The sequence below is a fragment of the Carassius auratus genome, chromosome 47 (genome assembly GCF_003368295.1).
Source record: "Carassius auratus strain Wakin chromosome 47, ASM336829v1, whole genome shotgun sequence".
NCBI lineage: Eukaryota > Metazoa > Chordata > Actinopteri > Cypriniformes > Cyprinidae > Carassius > Carassius auratus.
In genome coordinates, this window is record NC_039289.1 from 12801936 (window position 1) to 12825746 (window position 23811).

Below are 23811 nucleotides of genomic sequence, written 5' to 3' on the forward strand. Positions count from 1 at the left end.
ATGAAAGGTTATTAGTAAAATGACTAGTAACAGGTTATGGAGGTTTCTGCTGTCACAGTTGTCTTCGGCTTCCTGGCTGATGGCATAATAAGATACAAGTTTGATTATGAATTTTAAAAAGAAATACTCAGTGATGACTTATGGATTTCAGATATTACAACTTTAATGTTTTTTTTTTTTTTTTTTTTTTTTCTGAAAAGCTGCTTTGAATCAATTTAGGTTGTGTGAAGTGTTAGATCAATAAAAGTGTCTTGAGTTGATTTCTGAAGTGTAGTTGTAATTGTCTTCTCAGGTGTTTCTCCTCCAGTCTCTCTGATCGTCAGTCCCAGCAGAACTCAACACTTCTCAGATCACTCTCTCTCTCTGAGCTGTGAGGAGCAGAGTAACTCTGGTGGGCGGAGAGTGATAAGATACACAGATGGATGGGGGCTGGAAGATTGTTCATCATCAGTGTGGGGAACACAAACAGGATCTACATGTTCAATCAGCTCCACCAGCACAGAAGACACTGGAGTGTACTGGTGTGAGTCTGAATCTGGAGAGAAAACTCATCCTGTTAATATCACTGTACACCGTGAGTCTGTGTTTATTCAGTTCACAAAGCACTTATTTAATGATTCAGATATAAATAGACAGATTGTGATCTCAATTCATTCACCCACACAATCTTATTCCTAAATATCAACGAGTCTACAAGACTATTAACCCTTTGAGTATTAAGTTTTGTCATTAAAAAAATAAAAATGATTGTGTTCCTCAGTTTATCCAGAATCATGGAGCCCTTGTTGGTCATTTACCCTCTTGTCATTTAAACTAAAATAAATGTTTATTTGTTTACATGTATTTCATAACCCCCCTCCCCACTCCACTAAGAAAATTTGCATCTATTCTCATCTTTGCTTTGACTTTGTGTGTAATTGACTCTTGCAAATAACTAAATTAACTTTTGGTGTGCACACACTATTAGATCTTCCTCGTCTGTTTCTCTTGTTATTCCTGCTGTTCATTTCCTCCTGTGCTGCTCCTCGACTCTGGAAATCTCTTCCACACAGTGCTTGTGATAGTTATTATTTTCTTACTTTTCAAATCTTCATATTTTTGTTACTCAGCCAGTGTTTGTGGGTCTGGTGGTGTGTGTACAGTGTGTCTTGATCCAAGGCCAATGAGTCTGAATTTGAAAAAAATAATTAATAGTATAATTTGTCTTTTGATAAAAAAGTGAAAACGGGTCCCACAGACCCAAGCACCATACAAGGGTTAAATGATCTTTTCCTGATTAATTTTATTTTGTGGATTATTTTAATGTTGAATAGATGTTGCTTTGATTTTATTACTCCTTTTAATTTATGATTGTTGTCATTTGTAAGTTGTTCTTGTTTTGAATGGCAGCTCTAAAGAAAATGAATTATTATTATTATTATTGTTGTTGTTGTTATTATTATTATTATTGTTGTTGTTGTCACCACACTGATTCTTACTATTCATCAGCTGATATTTGCTCTGTTTCTGTAGTTGGTGTGATTCTGGAGAGTCCTGTTCATCCTGTGACTGAAGGAGAGAAAATGACTCTACGCTGTTTATATCATTATTTATCCCCAACAAACCTCAGAGCTGATTTCTATAAAGATGGGACACTCATCCAGAGTCAAACTACAGAGATGATCCTCTCTAATGTCTCAAAGTCAGACGAGGGTTTCTACTCCTGCAAACACAGAGAGAGAGGAGAGTCACCGAAGAGCTGGATCTCAGTCACAGGTGAGAGTAGGAACTGTAAACACTATTGAAATGTTTCTGTGTAATATACAGCACTAATATGACTGTACAATGTGTTGATCTCAGCTTCCTCCAGAACATCAGGATCTGATGCTCTCAATCCTGTGATAGTTGGAGTGACTGCTGGACTCACAGTTTTGATCATTGTCATCTTGGTCCTGCTGTGGCGCTACAGAAACAACAAAGGTTCATCTTCTGCCAGATTAAGTATTATTAAAGCCAATTAAATATTGAGCTAGTGTTTCAATATCCTGTTCTGATGATTTGTGCTCCAATTGAAACAGTAGGTAACATAATGTGACAACAAAAAAATGCTACCCATCAGATTCTGCTTTATTAAAGCCTACACCTACAGTACCCTTACAGTAATGCAATTACAGTAATTATGTGTTGTTCACACTGTTGGGAACGTTACTTCAAAAAAGTAATTAGTTATAGTTACTCACTACTTGTTCCAAAAAAGTAACTGAGTTAGTAACTGAATTACGCTATAATAAAAGTAACTCGTTACCAGGGAAAGTAACTATTTGCGTTACTGTAAAAAAAAAAATGTTGCTTTATGTCAAATAATCTTTTTTTTTTTTTAGCAGTTTTCACAAGTCAGTTGAAATAAGTAGAAAAGAAAGGTGTTCGTACATAACTTTCGATATTTATTGCACGTTAACAGACAGCAAGAGTTTTATCCTGCACTTCCACTTATTATCTTTGTAAGAAAAGTGTTTTTGGCCACTAGCTTTGTAGATGCGTGTGTATCACATTACATGTACACATTACATTCACGTTCTTGCCTTTGACCGCAATGAATTTGAAGTAGTGCTTATATCTCTACCTTGAAAAAGCCAACCTTTCATCGGATTGCTCCTGACTCGCCATCTCTGCTGCTGTTGCTGCTGCGAATCTCGCGTGCGTGAGTGTGTGTTTGACGCCACTATGGACACCGGTGGCTACCATGAAACACATAACTCTGCCTTAGCCAATTATAATCGCTTATCTCGTTATTAACCCACCTCCTCACTCGCTGTGTGAAGGCGCGGTCACACTAGACTTTAAACGTGCGAAATTATTTCCGACACCGCTGCAAATATGGGCGGGAGCAAGATAAAACGGTCTCTCCTCAATTATCACAACATGGATTAATATGTGCTTGTAATGTGTCTTTTGCGACGGCGTCGAAAGCGTCTTATTATATTGTACTCTCTGCGATAAAAAATTATAAAACGTCTTCATTCAAATGTATCATCTGTTCCGGTTGACACTACAAACCATGCAGATTCTTTTTTATTTTATTTTTTATAACCTTTTAAATATGTATTATATAAAATAGGACGCTGCGCTACAGCTAAAGTTATATAGCGCTTCCTTCATTTTTGAAATTCTGTACAGAGAGGTCACGCAGTGACGTATCGATCTTCTACTGGTCCCACATCTTCACGTGATGCGAATTCGCAGGTCAGAGTTCACCAAACTTGAACTTTGGAACGCAGCGAAATGCGAAATTTTTCACATAAGCTTGCGTTTCCGGTCTGACGCATTCGCATGCATATGAATGGAAGTCAATGGAGAGAAAAGTGCAGTGTGACCGCCCCATGAGCCTGGGGTGCGTTCGGATTACATCGTCATCCGAAATCAACAAATCAATGCATAGTAACGCACCGCATTCATCTTCCAGTAATGTTAACGGCGTTATAACGACGGGAAAAGTAATTAGTTAGATTACTCCGTTACTGAAAAAATAACGTTGTTACCTAACGCCGTTATTTTAAACGGCGTTATTCCAAACACTGGTTGTTCAGCAGGAAAGAATGATGCAATACTGATGTGCACATGCACAAGTGAGCCCTGGTTAGACAATCTGACGGGGTAAGATGAAAAGTTAGGACACCTGGCATAATAATGCTGGCCTTTGCAAATAACAACTATTATTACAAGCTCTTTACAGAAAACACACTTGTTTTATAATCGGTTATCTGATTTTACTGTGCATAACAAATGTGTGTTTATGAAATACACAGATGGGGAGCATGGAGAGATGAAAAAATAATGATATAGCTGGACTTCTATTTATGCTAATTCTGGTAGGATGTGAAGTCAGCGTCACTGAAAACAGACAGAGACGATTGTAGCGTTAGATTTAGCTCATTGATCCTCTTCCAGAAGCAATTTTTACACAACTCCAGCTCTGAACTTACCCTCGATTGTGAGGCTGTCCGAAGTAAAATGATTGGCACAAATATATAGGACTTTAATATTATTTTTTTTGTGGATATATTTCCAGGACATTTCCTTTGAAAATTAAAAGTAAGCACTGTGTCAGCTTTCTGGCAGTGTAGATGCTACTAGACATATTACTGCCCTCCAAAGGTCAAAGTTTGAACTAAACTCTTATATACAGTCCTGTTTAATACAAAAACTGAAGAAATGTCACTATGATAAAACAAAGAAGTAACAGAAACCACTTCAACTCCAAAAAGTGCTTTTATTTTTATACTTTTTGCACTCGAGGAAAACATGCCCTTCTGTTTCTACTGTTTGGTTGTATAGAAAAATAATGTCTACCCTTCATTTCCTTTCCCCATCCTCTCTTCCATTCTTTTATTAAGCCCTCTTTGCTTTAAAACACTGCTGCCACACAACTGTGTTCAAACACTTTATAAAAGTGTTTTTCTTCTTTGCATAATAGGAGATTAAAGTCATTTTTGACCCCCTTATTTTTCCTGAACAGTTTCTGTTTGTCTAGGTGGAAGATCTCAGTCTCTCTCTCGTGTCGGTCAACAGAAGAACAGCAGTCAGACATCAGAGAAGAACCAGAGTGAAGATGTATATACAGCACTCACGTCTGGTCAGTCTGTACTCATTAACCTTAAATATTTGACCATAAGTCTTTACAAGATGAGGTTATTAAATAGTCTCCCCCTCTTCTACAGCAATATAATGTAATTCAGTTTCATTTCATTATCAATAATGCATAAAATATTTCACATGTAACTTATAATGTTAATAGCACATGACATATTTATCTGACTTGAGCTATAATCAGTGTCAACATGAAAGCAGTATTTTTCTGTGGGCTTAAATTCTTATGATACATTAATTTATTACAGGAACTGCTCATATTTATGACTCTCTTGATGCCACAAGAAATAAAGACATAAGCACAGGTAACTAATGATGTTACAGAAGGTAATTATGTCAAGTTGATCATTTAATAATGCAGTAGTTCTTTTATAAATCATCACATCTATCTTATATTTTACTGGGATATTTGCGGAGCAAATTCATTCAAAACAAATGTCTTATTCTTTTCTCTGTTATTCATTGTAGACATTGTAAGTGGATGTACTGTAAGAAAAAAATAACCAGGACATTGAAGATCTCAATGAAGATGATTATTACAACACAGCAAAGACAAAGTACATGTGACCTTGGGTCTAAATGAACCACTAACATCCTAAGCTCAAACATTTTACACAGTTATAGTTTACTGTCCTTAATATAAATGAAGTTGCTCCTGTTGTAACAGCTGTGCTCTGTATGTTAATGAAGTTCTGACTCCTAATTGTCTGAGATGGTTCTCGGTGTCCCACACCCACTCCCATTATACAACTGGTTACCATTTACTCAGGATGTGATCATCTCAAATGATCTTGAAACAACATAATGATAGACTTTCTTCTTTCTACAATAAGCCATTTTGGGAAATGAGCAGGATTGAACATCTATTGTGGAGTAGAATCTGGGTCGGGGCAGACTATAGTTTCTTCCAGTCCCATCACAGCATCACACTCACTCCTATTACACAGATTACACATCCCTTCATCCCTTGGCAAAAGGAAATACACACATTTACTTGGGATTGGGAGAAGAGTAAATGAGAAACATAAAAAAATTGTTTTAATGTGTGTTCTGTCCCTTTTATCAGTGTTTACATCCTTTATCCACATGTGTGCATTCAGCAGACAATGTTCTGCATTGGAGTATGTATATATCTGTCTAGTGTCATTTACAGAGATTCTGTGTCTTTGTTCATTTCTTAGTATGGGAATGCTTATTAATAAGATAATTAATATAGAATTTTCAGAATATTAATTATGTATTATTAATTGGAATTGTGTTGTTGAGGAAATTATGCAATTGTCCTATTGCACGTTTGCCTATTTCTTTATATGTAATACTTTTGTATTGATGTGTATCTGTATATATTGCAATTATTTTGATTAGGAAAGTGGTTTATTAAGAAGGACACCACACATTATAATTATTTAAAAATATTAATTGAACAAATATTTATAGCATATAATAGCAAAATTATAGCTATAAATGAAACATTAGTGAGAGCTTTGCTAAAGAAAAATAATGAAAAGTGATTCTACTGTAGAACACTGTGTTCAGACTCAGAGCAGGAGGCATCAAATAAGAAAGAGTAGAAATATGAAAAATGAAAATGGAAGGCTTCTTAAAGAGAGCTTCTTAGGGTATTTCCAGACCTCATGACGTCACAAGACACTGGAATCCACCTGCTGTCTACAAGGGACTGAAGTGAAATGAGGAAACCAGATACTGGTTCTGTGGAACAGCTTCTCCGGTGCCAGCGGTCTTGAGATCGATGCCTCTAAACAAACGAGCAAATTATATATCTTTGTTTTTATTTTAATTTATTTATTTATTTTTTATACTGTATATATATATATATATATTATATATTAGTATTTTTGTATTTATACAATAAACATATGCTTAACTATAACTAAGAAGCTCGCCTGCCAAAAGACTCTGATTTCTAAACTTGAGCAGAACAGACCTTTTCAATTCATTTCCAGTTTATTTGTATAGCGCTTTTTACAATACGAATCGTTACAAAGCAACTTTACAGAAAATAATGTTTCTACAATATTTAGTAGTAGCTTATGGTAGTGACTGTCAGTTTGTGCACATTTGACAGGATTTTTTGAAAAGATTAATACAAGACGTAGTCAGCTAGACGATGAACATTATTAATATTATTAATTAATAATTGTTATATGATGCAGTCACACATGTAGCAATAATTGTTAGTTCTGTTTGTTGATTCAGGGTTAGCCTCATCTGAGGTCCTCTGAGGGTCAGCATCATCAAATTATGCAATTGTCCTATTGCACGTTTGCCTATTTCTTTATATGTAATACTTTTGTATTGATGTGTATCTGTATATATTGTAATTATTTTGATTAGGAAAGTGGTTTATTAAGAAGGACACCACACATTATAATTATTTAAAAATATTAATTGAACAAATATTTATAGCATATAATAGCAAAATTATAGCTATAAATGAAACATTAGTGAGAGCTTTGCTAAAGAAAAATGATGAAAAGTGATTCTACTGTAGAACACTGTGTTCAGACTCAGAGCAGGAGGCATCAAATAAGAAAGAGTAGAAATATGAAAATTGAAAATGGAAGGTTCTTATAGAGAGCTTCTGAGGGTATTTCCAGACCTCATGACGTCACAAGACACTGGAATCCACCTGCTGTCTACAAGGGACTGAAGTGAAATGAGGTAACCAGATACTGGTTCTGTGGAACAGCTTCTCTGGTGCCAGTGTTCTTCAGATCGATGCCTCTAAACAAATGAGCAAATTATATATCTTTGTTTTTATTTTATTTATTTATTTTTTTATACTGTATATATATATATATATATATATATATATTAGTATTTTTGTACTTATACAATACACATATGCTTAACTATAACTAAGAAGCTCGCCTGCCAAAAGACAATACGAATCGTTACAAAGCAACTTTACAGAAAATAATGTTTCTACAATATTTAGTAGTAGCTTATGGTAGTGACTGTCAGTTTGTGCACGTTTGACAGGATTTTTTGAAAAGATTAATACAAGACGTAGTCAGCTAGACGATGAACATTATTAATATTATTAATTAATAATTGTTATATGATGCAGTCACACATGTAGCAATAATTGTTAGTTCTGTTTGTTGATTCAGGGTTAGCATCATCTGGGGTCCTCTGAGGGTCAGCATCATCTCTTCTCAGGTGTTCTGGATCCAGACTGGAGCTTGTGTAAATCCTAGTTACATCCCGTGGCAAAACATAGAAACAAAATAGAGACATCATTAGCATAGCTGCTGATCCAACAAAGTAAAATTAGTTTAACCCAAGCTAATGAATAAGAATGTGCATTTGATCAGATGCAATTACACTCACAATTTAAGAGATACATTATTCGAATGCTTGGCGAAAGAGATGTGTTTTTAATCTAGATTTAAAGAGAGAGAGTGTGTCTGAACCCCAAACATTATCAGGAAGGCTATTCCAGAGTTTTGGAGCCAAATGTGAGAAAGCTCTACCTCCTTTAGTCGGACCTGTAGCAGGACCATCTCTCTGCTGAATAAGCTGAACACCTTGTTCGCTCGCTTTGAGCAACAAAACAGCACCACTCCCGGCGACCAGGTGATGGAGCTGACCCCAGACAGCGTGAGGAGCAGGATCAATGCATCCTTCAGCGGGATCAATGCACACAAAGCTCCGGGTCCTGAGAACATCCCTGGGCGTGTACTGAGAGACTGTTCAGAAGAACTCACTTATGTCTTCACAGACATTTTCAACATCTCACTGAGTCAGGCTGTTGTTCCCACATGTTTCAAAACTACCACCATCATTTCAGTTCCGAAGAAGCCATCTCCATCCTGCTTCAATGACTACTGTCCTGTTGCACTTACTACCATCCTCATGAAGGGCTTTGAACGGCTAGTCATGCACCACATCAAGTCTGCCCTCCCTCCCTCCCTGGACCCCTTCCAGTTTGCATATCAGTCTAACTGGTCGACCGATGATGCCATCGCCACTGCCGTCCACTCAGCACTCACACATCTGGACAAAAAGGACTCATGTGTCAGAATGCTGTTCATTGACTTCAGTTCAGCATTCAACACAATCATCCCTCAACAGCTCATCTACAAGCTGGTCCAACTGGGGCTGAACACTTCGCTGTGTAACTGGCAGTTGGACTTTCTGACTGGAAGACCTCAGGCAGTACGGGTCGGCAGCAACACATCCAGCACCATCACACTGAACACTGGGGCCCCCCCAAGGATGGAGCCCCCTCCTCTTCACTCTGCTGACCCACGACTGCACACCGTCACACAACTCCAACCTCTTCATTAAGTTTGCAGATGACACGACTGTGGCGGGTCTCATTAGCAACAGATATGAGACAAACTACAGGAGCGAGGTGGGCCGCCTGGCTGTGTGGTGCAGGGAAAACAATCTCTCTCTGAACGTGGAGAAGATTGTTGTTGACTTCAGAAGAACGCACACTCAGCACGCTCCTCTGACCATTAATGGTGTGACTGTGGATAGAGTCAGCAGCACCAAGTTCCTGGGTGTGCACATCACAGAGGACCTCTCCTGGACTGAAAACACAGCAGCACTGGCCAAGAAATCACAACAGTGTCTCTACTTCCTCTGAAAACTGAGGAGAGCCAGAGTCCCTCCCCCATCATGTACACCTTCTACAGAGGCTCCATCGAGAGCATCCTGTCGAGCTGCATCAATTTGTGGTATGGTGCCTGCAACGCGTCCTGCCGAAAGACTCTGCAACTCATAGTGAGAGCAGCTGAGAAGATCATTGGTGTCTCTCTCCCCTCCCTCCAGGACATTTACGGAACCCGTCTCACCCGCAAAACCCTCTGCATCACAGGTGATCCCACCCACCTATCACACAGCTTCTTCAGCCTGACGCCATCAGGGAGGAGACTGCGGAGTCTCCAGGTCAGGACCAGCAGACTGAAGGACAGCTTCATTCATCAGGCTGTTAGGAAGCTGAACTTGCTCCCGAACTTGTCCCCTCTCCCCTCTTCTGCCCCAGGCACCACTGAACTATGAAATAACTGCTCTTGAGCCCTTTGTCACTTCAATCAGACTAAATAAGCTTTTTTCTTTCACTAAAATCTTTTATCTGCACTGTTGTTCACTTCATTGATTTGCACTCTATCTGCTATGTGCCTTGTGTGGCAGATTGGTTAAGTTCCCTCCCCTGCATTTAAAATGACAGCCAATCAGAACCAGGTATGTGTAATATAAGGGTTGGGAGTAGGCTGGGATGCGTCACTGCTAGCTCCGCCCCTTGGGGCATGTGGGCGTCCGCCTAAAAGTTGGAATTGGATCTTGTTCGCAACTTCATGATGGTGTGTAGGCTGTCATTACCCTCCACCTGGTTTACTCTCCTGAATATGATTGTCAAGTCATTGAATAAACTGCTAAGATTCATTCTGTGATCAACCATTTAACTTGTCTTGCTGACCAATTGTCGGACGATCAATGTCTGTTGGGAGTGCTCCATCTTATGATGGTTGGGACGATCCTTTCCTATATGGAGCGAAATTAAGACTGCGTTGCTGTTTTGTTGCTTAGTTGCTTGCTATTGTGACAATTGTTTGTTGTTTTTAAGCACTGTGCATGTTTTATATAACTGGTGTTCTGTGTGTTAGGCCCGTGTAAGGAGGCTGGCCGTACTAGAGCCTTGGTGGTGTTTGGAGCACTGAGATTGTATTGCCCCTTGTGATCACTTGCCTCACGTGTGTGTGTGTGGTGTTAAGAATAATCACTTTACAGCTAGCCTACCTGGCCACGGGTAAGTTTGTCATTTTGTTTTGTGTGTATTGTATTGAATGTAGTTGTTTAGCTCTATTGAGCTAAATTTTTAGTCTTAAGTGTTCTGATTATTGAAAACCTAATAAAATGTACATTAATACCTTCTAGTCTCTGCCCTACCTGGTAACGAGCCTGTGTGTCTAAAAATCTGTTAATTTGTTAATTCCCCTTACTTTAAAGGGCTGGCGTAGTCAGCATTTATACATCACCTTAGGGTTTTAGTATTCCTAGGGTTCTATATTATCTCCTCCCGCTCTGCTACACTTGCGCTGCTTTATTTAACTTTATTTTAAATTTTCTTTTATGTCTTTTTTTACATTCCCTTATTGTGTAGTTGTATCTACATTTTATATTTGTATTATATATCTAGATTTTTAGGCTCTACTCTTAATGTTATCTGTATGCACCGGAGGTCTGAGAGTAACGCAATTTAGATTCTCTGCATGTATGTACTGTACATGTGGAAGAATTGACAATAAAGCAGACTTGACTTGACTTGACTTGACTTGGACCTCATTTACACACACATATAAGCAGCACACTCACTCCACCACATTGCGAAGTGTTGTTTAGCCTGTCTTGCATTTCCGAGCATTTTCCCTTGTGTTTGTTCTTCCCGTGTCTGATCTTGGATTGTGTATTTTCGACTATGATTCTCCGTTGCCTGCCCCGATCTCTTCTTGGTTCTGTTTTCGATTGTGGTTACCCCTAACATACCTGACGCCATTCCTGAATTCTGCTTGTCTGACCATTCTTTAATAAAGCACTGCAATTGGATCCGAACGACTCTGATTCTCTTCGTAACAATAGAGGAGAGGGATCCTTTAATACCTGTATGTGAGAGTAGTTATATGTGAACAAGAACATCAGTTTCCATCCTGAGACTATTTGAGAACACTAAGCCTAAAGTTTAATAAGGCAAATACTGTATTGTATAATATAATTATAAAATAGCTTGCTAAAAGTGTTAAATATAATACCAAGAGAACAAATAAAAATGGATGAAGATAATAAATTTAATTTAGAACATGCTGAGGGGAATCTTTCAGAACAACAGGAAGATGATGACAATGATAGAGAAAATTTATTAAGCACAGAACAGAATAAGTACTGTACATGAACTAAACAATCAGAGATTAAAAATAAGGAAAATTGAAAAAATAGATTATGATGGTTTAATAGAAGAAACTAGACTAGTTATGGTAGTTCTTAATGGAGATCAGTTAATGCAGACAGGAGGAGGTAATGCGGGTGCTATTTTTAAGGTACTAGGAGAAAAGGCAAATAGCAGAAATAGAAATAGAGTCCAGGATCAGTGAGACTAACCTCTGGATCGCTGTCAAGGTCAGGTTTTGATTGTAGAGCAAAATTGTTTACCATCAAATGCTCAGAGCTAGAAGCCCAAACAATAATGTCATCCTTTATTTCATATAGCAATAAGAAGAGGGGTTAAAATAATGTATTTAACTTTAATTTGGACAGGACAGTTTGTGCATTCAGAAATAGCAGTGATTAAAGGGATGTTAACAGGAATAATAAATAAATCAGGAGAGTGATTTATTAGAAATAAACTTGTTAATGAATAACAGGAATAGAGAAAATCAAAAAAAAAAAAAAAGTCTATGTCTGATTGTGTGCCTCTGTTAATTAGCACCACAGCTGCGGTCTATGAACGCCAGCTGCAACTCAGGCACTGCCTTTAAGTTTGGTTGGCAATCCTGTTCGTGTTGTTGGTTCATAAATTCTTGTCTGTCTAGTTGTTGTTTCTGTTCCTCCTGTTGGTATTTTCTGGATCTTATTCCTCGCCCATCTGGGACTCTTGCACTGGGTTAGAGTTACTGCAGCTTGAGCGGTCTGGACGTTATTCCTCGCCCACCTGGGATTCCTGTGCTGGGTTAGATCTACTGCAGCTTGAGTGGTCTGGACGTTATTCATCCGGAGTTATGCCATCGTCTTCCTACGTTTCTCATTGCTTGCTATATACTGATAAATGCAAATAAATATTTTTTTTGCCCGGTACATCGTTTCGGCTGAGGGGGTGCGCATTGATTCCGACAAGATCCAGGCTGTGGTAAATCGTAAGGCCCTGCAGAGGTTTCTGGGCGTTGCCAATTTCTACCGGTGGTTTATTCGCAATTTCAGCCAGTTAGCCGCTCCTTTGACTTCCTTAACCTCCATCAAGACTGCTTTCAGGTTGTCTAGTGAAGCAGAAGCTGCATTTTCCAAACTAAAAGGCTGTTTAGTTTCAGCTCCCATCCTTATTGCTCCTGATACTTCCCGGCAGTTCGTAGTGGAGTTTGGTGCAGTTCTATCCCAGCGCTCCCTCATGGACGGTAGGGTGCATCCTTGCGCGTATTTTTCTCATTGTTTGTCCCCCACCGAGCGTAATTATGACATTGGTAACAGAAAACTGTTGGCAGTCAAGCTCACTTTGGAAGAATGGTGTCATTGGTTGGAATGTTTGGGGGTTCCTTTTGTTGTTTGGACCGATCACAAAAATCTTGAATACATCAAGCCTGCCAAAAGATGAAACTCTAGGCAGGCTCGGTGGGCTCTTTTTATCGGTCGTTTTGATTTGTCTATTTCTTATCTTCCAGGATCTAAGAATATCAAACCGGACACGTTATCCATTATTTTTGATATTTTGGATCGCACGTCTTTTTCCATTTTTTTTTTTTTATTTTTATTTCTGTGGTCACGTGGGAGATTGAATCGAAGGTTCGCACAGCCTCTCAAGGGGTAACGCCCCTGCCCAGATGCCCACCGGGTCGGTTGTTTGTGCCAGAGGCTTTAAGGTCTGAAGTTATCCGATGGGGTAATTATTCCAAGGTAGCTTGCCATCCTGGGGTTAATCGTACTAAGTTTATTGTTAAACAAAGGTTTTGGTGGCCAGCCATGGATCGCGACATTCGTCTTTTTGTTTTGGCTTGCTCTGTCTGTGCTGTTTCGAAGATCTACCAGTCGACCCCCTGCTGGACTCCTTCAGCCTTTGTTACAGGTTTTGACCGTGGTGGATCGGTTTTCGAAGGCAACTCATTTCATTCCTCTGCCTAAATTACCTTCTGCTAGAGAAACAGAGGTTGCTGTCATAGATCACGTTTATCGCTTACATGGCCTCCCGATGGACGTGGACTCTGACAGGAGGCCTCAGTTTGTTTCCGAGTTTTGGAGAGAATTTTGTGAATTGCTGGGGGCGACTGTTAGTCTTTCTTCTGGATTTCATCCTCAGAGTAATGGTCAGACGGAGAGGGCCAATCAAGATCTAGAACAAGTGTTGCAAGTTTTTTTTTTTTTTTCAGAACCCCTCCTCTTGGAGCCAGCAGCTCTCATGGGTTGAGTACGCACATAACTCGTTACCAGTTTCAGCTGTCATGGTCAGGTTTTGTGCCTTAATGTCATCCTTTATTTAAATAAATGTGTGTACTTTTTATATATTTATTTATATAACTTTTGATTTTGGATGCAATTATTCATTTTACAATACTATTCAGAATGTTGTCCATTTGTTACACAAATTCTGAAAAAGACAAATTGACCATTATTTACCTAGCATTGCTAAACTATCATTTTCAGGAAACAATCTAAACAAACTGCACCTTGACATTTTAATTGTTTGTGTGTGTGTGTGCATATAGAAGGAGAAAGAAGTGTTTTAACATAAGATATTTAAAATAATATTTGTGTAAAAATAGCATATTTAATGGTAACACTGAATAATTCCAAACAACTACACAATGTATCCAAAATTACTACATCATTCTAAATTTCAGATAAAATGACATGGAGTGTAGACTAGTGCTCCTCCATAAAGCATTCAGCAAGATCTTCTTGAAGTAAATTCAACTTTAGCTTCATCATGGTTTTAAAAAAAAATGAAAAGAAGTGAATATTGAACAAGAACTAAAAAGAATACATAATACAATGATAGGGTCACAAGGAGCAAAAGATGAGTTAATACAATTCTTACGAGAAACTCCTTATGGAAGATATAAAAATAATTGTGGAAAAGATAGTGGTGAATATGCTCATGAGATATTAGGTAGAATATAGAAGCCGCAACGTCAATTCCCGATCAATAAAATGGCTAAAGAAGAATTAAATCAAACAATACAAAAACTAGTGGAACAAGGAGTTCTTAGAGAAGTTAAATCTGCAATAACAAATAGTCCCATACAATTAGGGCCAAACCTGATAAAACTTACAGAATAGTAACAAATTATAAAGCATTAAACATAATAACTAAGCCAGATAGACACTATGTAATCAACACTGGTGATACAGTTGAAAGATTAAAAGATGGAAGATTTCTCTCAAAACTAGATTTAGCAAATTATTTTTGGTCAATTCCAATAGCAGAATAAGTAAAGAGTACAAATTTTATACTGTAAATAATAAATATTAAGTACATCAACAATTATCTTAAAGATATACTGTATGTCTCGACTATAATATCATATGTCTATAATGTATTGCGCAAGGACAGAATATAATAATTAACACGGAAGAAACAATAATGGGGCATCTAAAAATAAAATAAAGATGCGAAAGTCCAGAATGTGCAAAGGCAAAGATACCTGCATTCAAAGCATATAGAAAGAGAACAAAATCTTCACTCATGGAATGAGTTATGAGAGCAATTAAAAATCTGCACCTGTAGTAGCAGAAGGAACAAGAGTTGGAAGGGGAAAACTGAGTGTTTAATGACTAAGGAAAACTTTGGAGAATGCTCATCTGTTGTATTTTGTAGGAGATAGAAGCTGAAGCTAAATGTTGGGCTCTCACAGAGAGGTGTGCAGGAATTATGCGAAGATGGAAAAAGGTCTGCTTAGCCAAACCAATCTTTTTGGTAACAATTATGTTATAGCTATATTTTTAATAGCATTTTGGATTTTAGCAAAATCCAATAGGAATTTGATTGTAATGAGTCTTGACACAAAGGAAAAAATATATTGATCCTGACTATGAAAAAGATACAACCTTTGTGGTAAACAAAGAAATTGACATAAAAAAAGAAAATATTAACCAAGGACCTAACAGGAAGTCATCAATGGATAGAAAAAAAGAGTAAAATGGAGAATGCTAAGAACAATTCACAAAATTAAAATATACTCTTTATGAAACCATCAGAAAAGAAAAACCTTTCCTATTTTAAGGGGTATAGTGAATCCATCAGAGAAGCTGAAGTAGCTCTGGGACGTGAGAAGGATTTAGTGAATAAAAGTATTTTCTATCAGATCAGTATTGTAACAGAAAAAATACTGGGAAGACTGCCGTGATGATGATATTGGTGAAAGCCCAAGATTTGCTATGGCAAAGATGGTAAATATACTTTTAGATCCAAACTTAAGAATAGTGAATAAGGAAAAGAAAAATGACAGAAAAAGAAAATAACATGGTTTAAAGGAATTACAGCATAAACAGATGGATCAAAGACACCTGCAGATAATAATCTAGCACATTGGGAATACATTATACAAGAAAAGAAAGGAAGAGAAATTAGAGAAAAGGGCTTTTTTATAATAAAAGATAGCAAACGTTAAAACAAGTTTAAATGAGAACTTAGATATTTGGAGACAAAGCCTGTGATGCACAGTGAGTTGTGGAAGGAAATTATGATTTAATAAGTTTTAGAGTTAGATAGGCTAATAATTCATCAAGCTGGACATACCTCAGATGATAAACTAGCAAGAATGAGATGAGTGATTTCGTCTCAGGAGACGAACGGTGAGTGAGTGGTTTGGACGGAAATGATCAACCCCTGTCTCTTGTTCCATTAATTTGCGTGGTATATAATGCCAGGAGAAACAGGTGTAGTCGAGAGAGAGAGAAGGACTGCTTACGTATAACTCGGAAGTGATTATAATAGTATGTTGGTGTCGGTGTAAGAGTCACCGTTGATGCTTGGAAAATATTATTATTTATAAATAATAGTGATGTGTCGTTCGTGAACAAATCATTCTTTTTGAACGAATCTTTTAGGTGAACGAATCGTTTTCGTACACATAATCCACTGACTCATATTTCTCGTTCAGTGAAGTTCCTCCCTCGACAGCAGCACGGTGCTATAAACAGCGCATGCGCAGCTCAGTGAACCGGGTAACTGAACCATTTCATCCTGTCAAAGAATTACTCAACCTCGAGCCAATAGCGAGTATGAGATGTGACAGAGCGTGTGATTTGTTGAATGTAGTGAACGAATACGCCCTTCAATTAACTAGTTTCATGAGTCTGAAATAGATCTAGAGATCTTATGACTGAACTGGTACCCATGTCGTTCATGAATGAGTTGAATGATTTACTACATCTCGTTCGTGAATGAAATGACTGAACTGATACACATGTCATCAGAGATGTATAAAGACCCAGACTTGAGTAAAAGTACAAGTGCTCTATCAAAAAAGTGACTTGAGTAGAAGTTGAAGTGCTCTTTAAGCACCATTCTTAAGTAGAAGTACTAAAGTATTCAACATTTTTTGTACTTTTTAAAATTTACTACTCAAGTACTGAAAGTAAAAGTACAAGTATTGTGTTATGTAGTTATTAAAGAAAGTAGTCAAAAGTTTGAACATATTGTTTTTGTCACAAGGTGACGATCTTTAGGGGCGGAACCAAAATTCGGGAAGTTTGGTTCCGCCCGGAAGTGTTTCCGCCCGGACCGGAAAAACAGAACATCGGAACGTCCGGTAGCGCCGTAAGAGGGAAAATCAGGGAATTCGATGCACCTGTGCCTAGTTAGGGACAGCGGTTGGTGATTGGAGGATACGGATACCTAAGACTCTGGCCGGGCCCCGAGTCCCACGCCCCAGATCCCCGTGACCCCTTTGCTCCCTGACCTCTTCCCGGCCATAGCCCATCTGGAGGGCCGAGTCAGAGTTTAGTTTTAATTGCCCTTTCCCTATTCCCCAAGCTATTTTTAAATATTTAAATAAAGATTGTTTTATCACTTACTTGTTCTCGTGTTGTTTGGCCATTGGGTTGGCTTTGGGGACCTCCTCGAGGTGGAAGTTGAGAAGGGGTGTGGCTTAGTCAAAGCATAGCCGCCCCTGGGTGTGACAGATTTGGCGTAGTCAGCAGGGTTTCCACCTCGAGTTGAGTAACCAAGGTCGTCCAATGACCGACGACGCGGGGCCTTCAGCCCAACCCCGTGCTATGCCCGTTTTTATGGGGAGCCCCTGGATCCAAAAGTATGGGGGGACAGAATCCGAGGTACGATTGTCTGAATGGAAGGCCCAGCTAGAGTACCTGGCCGACCTACAGGGCCTTAGTGCAGCCCAGCGGCTTCAATTTGTGTTAAACTCCCTGGATGGAGAAGCGCGGCGAGAGGTGCATGCCGCCCCCGAAGCCGTTAGAGCCAACGCCCAAACCGTGTTCCAGTTCCTCACTGAACAGTATGGTGACCACACCCCCGTAGCTGTCCTTCGCTCCCAGTTCTTCAATTGTAAGCAGGGCCCCCGTCAACCGATTAGAGCTTTCGCCCTGAGGTTGCGAGAGCAATTCGCCCGACTACAGACCCGTCAGGACCACGGGTTGGGAGATGGAGAGACTCTATTGCGGGACCAGTTTCTTCTGGGGCTGAAGGAGGGTCCGGTGAGACAGAGCCTACGTATCCTTGGCGCAAGACCATTGTCTGGGTGCACATCGAGCCCTGTTGGGCATGAATGTCCTCGCTGATTGCTGGGAAGAGCTATTTCGGGCTAGGCCCGTATCGAAGATACCACCTGCAGAGAGGCCCAAGTGGGAGTGTGTGGTAGCTGACTGTCGAAGGGTGCAAATGAGCCAAGTCCGCAGAGAACAGGAAGAGGTAGGAAGAGTGATGTGTCGTTTTGCTTTGTCTGTCCCCGCAAAAAGTGAGGCTGTTGTGTGGGCGCGAGTACCGCCCCGAAGAGCGGGCCCAGAAGAGTGGGTGCTGGTGGAGCCCCATGTGGATTGTCCACAAGTGGAAGTGGCACGAGGACTAGCGACGGTCCGGCGGGGGAGAGACCCCGTGAGGATACGGAATGTACACCCATACGCGGTGCAAATACATCGGCACCAACGATTAGCCCGTCTGACAACGGTTACACCCCACCAAGTAAGGGAAGAGAGGGATATTAGTTTTCGTCAGGTGTGCCCCACTGTCATCGAGGTGGCCCTGACACAAGTAGACACCCCATGGGGTGGTATGGAGAGGAGTGTGCTGAGCCACCTGGCGGGTGAGTCATTACAAGGGGAGGATTTAGAACAAGCACAGACACAGAAGTTACAGGCCCTCCTTCGGAGATGGCAGCATGTGTTCGCCACCCACGATGAAGACTACGGATGCACCCAGGTGGTACAACATCATATACCTACCGGGGATGCAGGGCCCAGCCGGGAGAGGTATCGCCCAATTCCGCCCACTTTGTATACCGAGGTACGTACACTCCTGCAAGGCATGCTGAAGCAAGGAGTTGTCAGGGAAAGCAGCAGCCCGTGGGCGGCCCCCATAGTCCTGGTGCAAAAGAAGACGGGGGCTTGGAGATTCTGCGTGGACTACCGTAAGCTGAACCTCGTGACTAAGAAAGACGCCTTCCCTTTGCCGCGGATCGAAGATTCGCTTGCCAGCCTCACGCAGTCGGCATGGTACACTCTACCCTAGATTTGGCCAGTGGCTACTGGCAGGTGCAGGTGGCCGAAGCAGACCGGGAGAAGACTGCCTTTACAACCCCGTTTGGACTATTTGAATGGGACCGGATGCCTTTCGGGCTCTGTAACGCTCCGGCCACCTTCCAGCGGCTGATGCAGCGGTGCTTGGGAGGTCAGTTAATGGAGTCAGTATTAGTTTACCTGGATGATGTGATTGTCTACTCCCCAGATTTTGATTCACACCTGAGGCACCTCGAGGAAGTCTTTCGGGCCATGGAGAAGTACGGATTGAAACTACAGCCCAATAAGTGTCACTTACTACGGAGAGAAGTCAACTTTTTGGGCCACGTGGTCAGTGCGGCTGGAGTGTCCGTAGATCCTGGAAAGGTATCGGCCGTGAAAGACTGGAAGGCCCCGAGGACAGTGAGGCAAGTGCGATCCTTTTTAGGATTTGTGGGATACTATAGGCGTTTCATAAAGGACTTTTCAAAAATTGCTAAGCCCCTTGATCAGTTGCTGGTTGGCACAGGTCGTAACCGGGGCCGGGGGTCGCCCAACGTAGACTGGGATGCAAATTGTGAGTCGGCGTTCCAGACATTGAAGCAGGAGCTGCTACAGGCCCCTATCTTGGCATACGCAGATTTCACAAAACCATTCCTTCTGTATACAGATGCCAGCAATCTCGGGCTGGGAGCGGTGTTGGCTCAACGGCAGGACGGAGTCGAGAGGGTCATCGCGTACGCCAGCCGGAGCCTCCACCCAGCCGAGAGGAACGATGCGAACTATAGTTCTTTCAAATTGGAGCTGCTGGCATTGAAGTGGGCCCTAAGTGAGAAATTGAAAGACTACCTCTGGGGTGCCAAGGTGACGATCATTACAGACAATAACCCATTAGTACACTTACAGACGGCGAAGCTGGGAGCCGTGGAGCAGCGGTGGGTGGCCCAACTGGCCAACTTTGACTATCAACTACAGTACCGACCAGGGCGTGAACACACGAACGCGGACGTCCTCTCAAGGCTGCCCGAAGCGGAAAGCCCCGGAGGGGCCAGCCCGGAGGAGGGCTATATGGTAGGAGCAGTAGAGGCACCAGGCAGCAGACAAGAGGCCGTGCCTGAGAACTGGGGATGGGATCCCCGTCGGTGGAGGGAGAGACAGGCCAGGGATCAAGATGTGCGGCTGGTAAGAGAATGGCTGGAACAGGGCCGACGGCTGACGCCAGCGGAGAGGTTAGCCCAGACGGATACTGGGAGGAGGCTGCTGGGGCAATGGGACAGGCTGGAGCTGAGAGATGGCGTTCTGTGCAGAAGGGTCAGTGACCCGAAGTTGGGCGAAGAAGTACGCCAGATCGTGGTACCCGCAGATGAGGTAACGGCGTTAGTTTCGGCGTACCACAACCAGTTGGGGCACCAGGGACAGGAGAGGACCGTGTCCCTGCTTAGGAGATTCTTCTTTTGGCCCGGGCTAGAGGCATCGGTGCACGCCCTAATTCAAGCTTGCCCGAGATGCATATTGTTTAAGTCCAGACGGGAGGTCCGAGCGCCAATGGTACCCATCCATGCGAAGGCCCCCCTTCATATCATGGCTATGGACTTCTTGACACTGGGCCGACCACGAGATCGCTACCAGAACATCTTGGTAATAACGGATTTGTTCACAAAGTACGCTTGGGCTATCCCCACCCTCGACCAGACTGCAACCACCACCGCTACAGTTTTATGGCGGGCCGTCTTCCGGATGCCCGGAGTTTCTGCACTCCGATCAAGGAGCCAACTTTGAGTCCAGGGTAATTAGAGAACTATGCCAGTTGTACGGTTGCACGAAAACTCACACCACTTCGTATCATCCTCAGGGGAACGGCGGCTGCGAGAGATTCAATCAGACCCTATTGGGGCTGCTGGGGACCTTGGACCAACAACGGCAGGACGATTGGGTGAGTGCATTGCCAAACCTCCTACAGGCCTATAACAACAGTATACATAGTACTACGGGTTACGCCCCCACGTACCTGATGTTTGGCAGACACATACGAATGCCTACTGACCTGGTCCTAGGAGTGACAGCCGACCAAGAGGAAGCAAGTGTAACGGAGTGGGTGGGGCGCCATCACCAGCGCTTGCATTTCGCCTACGAGCAGGTGTCGAAGAGGATACAGACGGCAGGAGAGAAAAGTAAGTGGTTGTATGATCGGACTGCTAGAGAAGCCCCTCTACTGCCAGGAGAGAGGGTGTTGGTGAGAGATAATCGGCGGCAGGGGAAGGGGAAACTGAGTGACCGTTGGGAGGCCACCCCTTATGTAGTCTGCCGGCAGCAGAGGCCGGGACAGCCGGTCTATACCATCCGGCCAGAAGGGAAGTCGGGCCCCGACCGTGTGGTGCACCGGAACATGATTCGCCCATGCCCTAACTACCCTGAAGCCGTGGAAGAAGTCCCCACGGAACCTGTACCAGTGGCCCCCTGGATTGAAGGTTGGGCTGTGGTACCAGGGAGACCCGTGGTGGCACCACCCCCGATCGCCCCGAGAGAACCAGAAGCAGCCCCTGAACAAGCTGAGCCCGATTCACCAGTGAGACGATCCCAGCGAGAGAACCGAGGCCGACCCCCTGCCCGCTATGGTGAGTGGACAGCCCGAGGACGTTCTAGGGACTAGAACGGATTGGCGGGGGAGGATGTCACAAGGTGACGATCTTTAGGGGCGGAACCAAAATTCGGGAAGTTTGGTTCCGCCCGGAAGTGTTTCCGCCCGGACCGGAAAAACAGAACACCGGAACGTCCGGTAGCGCCGTAAGAGGGAAAATCAGGGAATTCGATGCACCTGTGCCTAGTTAGGGAGAGCGGTTGGTGATTGGAGGATACGCTGGACAAGGCAGTACTTAAGGCCAAGTTATTTCACAGTCTGGGAGCCATCTTGGTGCGCTGCTGGTGGCTGTCTAACTCTCTCTCTCCCTCAGGCTGGAATTGTATGATTGTGAAGACATCGCGAACCTTAAAGGTTGAGAAGTGAACGGATTATACGGCGAATTGAGACGACGTGAAAAAGGGGATTGGAAGCGGCATTGATGTGAGTACTAAGAGCAAGCCGAAAGTGCCCTGTATATTGACCTGGCGTTGTGTAGATCTCCCCAGGAGGAGGAGGGCGGCCCTACCCCTAATATAGCGTGGTGGGAGAGCCGAAGGAATACTTATTGAAGTAGTCACAACGACGACATCTCTAGCTAGGCCGCATATTCCATCGCCAGATCCGAACCAAGCAAAGTGAAGGAAGACGGGTGTCCTTTTCGTACACTGAGTGTGGTGGGTGAGTCTTCGTGCTGTGAAAACCTAAAATTTTGACGTGGTGCTGTATATTGCTGTGTATTGCCGTGTGCCCTGTCAGATAAACCCCCGCCTTCACGCACTCCGTCGCGGGAGGACAAGTCAATCAATCAATCAATCACCTTTATTTATATAGTGCTCTAAACAAAATACATTGCGCCAAAGCACTGAACAACATTCATTTGGAAAACAGTGTCTCAATAATGCAAAATGATAGTTAAAGGCAGTTCATCATTGAATTCATTGATGTCATCTCTGTTCAGTTGAAATAGTGTCTGTTTTAATTTGCAATCAAGTCAACGATATCGCTGTAGATGAAGTGACCCCAACTAAGCAAGCCAGAGGCGACAGCGGCAAGGAACCGAAACTCCATCGGTGACAGAATGGAGAAAAAAACCTTGGGAGAAACCAGGCTCAGTTGGGGGGCCAGTTCTCCTCTGACCAGACGAAACCAGTAGTTCAATTCCAGGCTGCAGCAAAGTCAGATTGTGCAGAAGAATCATCTGTTTCCTGTGGTCTTGTCCTGGTGCTCCTCTGAGACAAGGTCTTTACAGGGGATCTGTATCTGGGGCTCTAGTTGTCCTGGTCTCCGCTGTCTTTCAGGGCAGTAGAGGTCCTTTCTAGGTGCTGATCCACCATCTGGTCTGGATACGTACTGGATCCGAGTGACTGCAGTGACCCTCTGATCTGGACACAGACTGGATCTGGTGGCCACGGTGACCTCGGAACAAGAGAGAAACAGACAAATATTAGCGTAGATGCCATTCTTCTAATGATGTAGAAAGTACGGTGTTATGTGAAGTGTTCCGGTTCCAGTTTACCTAATTAATGCAGCCTAACAATCCTTTAACGGATTTGGATATTAAAAGCATATTAGTATGTTATGTGTATGCCAGGTTAAAGAGATGGGTCTTTAATCTAGATTTAAACTGCAAGAGTGTGTCTGCCTCCCGAACAATGTTAGGTAGGTTATTCCAGAGTTTAGGCGCCAAATAGGAAAAGGATCTGCCGCCCGCAGTTGATTTTGATATTCTAGGTATTATCAAATTGCCTGAGTTTTGAGAACGTAGCGGACGTAGAGGAGTATAATGTAAAAGGAGCTCATTCAAATACTGAGGTGCTAAACCATTCAGGGCTTTATAAGTAATAAGCAATATTTTAAAATCTATACGATGTTTGATAGGGAGCCAGTGCAGTGTGGACAGGACCGGGCTAATATGGTCATACTTCCTGGTTCTAGTAAGAACTCTTGCTGCTGCATTTTGGACTAGCTGTAGTTTGTTTACCAAGCGTGCAGAACAACCACCCAATAAAGCATTACAGTAGTCTAACCTTGAAGTCATAAATGCATGGATTAACATTTCTGCATTTGACATTGAGAGCATAGGCCGTAATTTAGATATATTTTTGAGATGGAAAAATGCAGTTTTACAAATGCTAGAAACGTGGCTTTCTAAGGAAAGA

General features: G+C 42.0%; 1 protein-coding gene across 1 annotated transcript in view; it reads left to right on the top strand.

Moving 5' to 3' along the window:
• Positions 1 to 23811, top strand: part of LOC113065145 (Fc receptor-like protein 5) — a 325078-nt gene that overhangs the window by 252026 nt on the left and 49241 nt on the right. The window contains exons 20-22 of the mRNA XM_026236355.1: positions 1840 to 1959; positions 4496 to 4612; positions 4875 to 4931. Of these exons, the coding sequence (XP_026092140.1) occupies positions 1840 to 1959; positions 4496 to 4612; positions 4875 to 4931 (294 nt within the window). The remainder of the gene's footprint in view (positions 1 to 1839; positions 1960 to 4495; positions 4613 to 4874; positions 4932 to 23811) is intronic.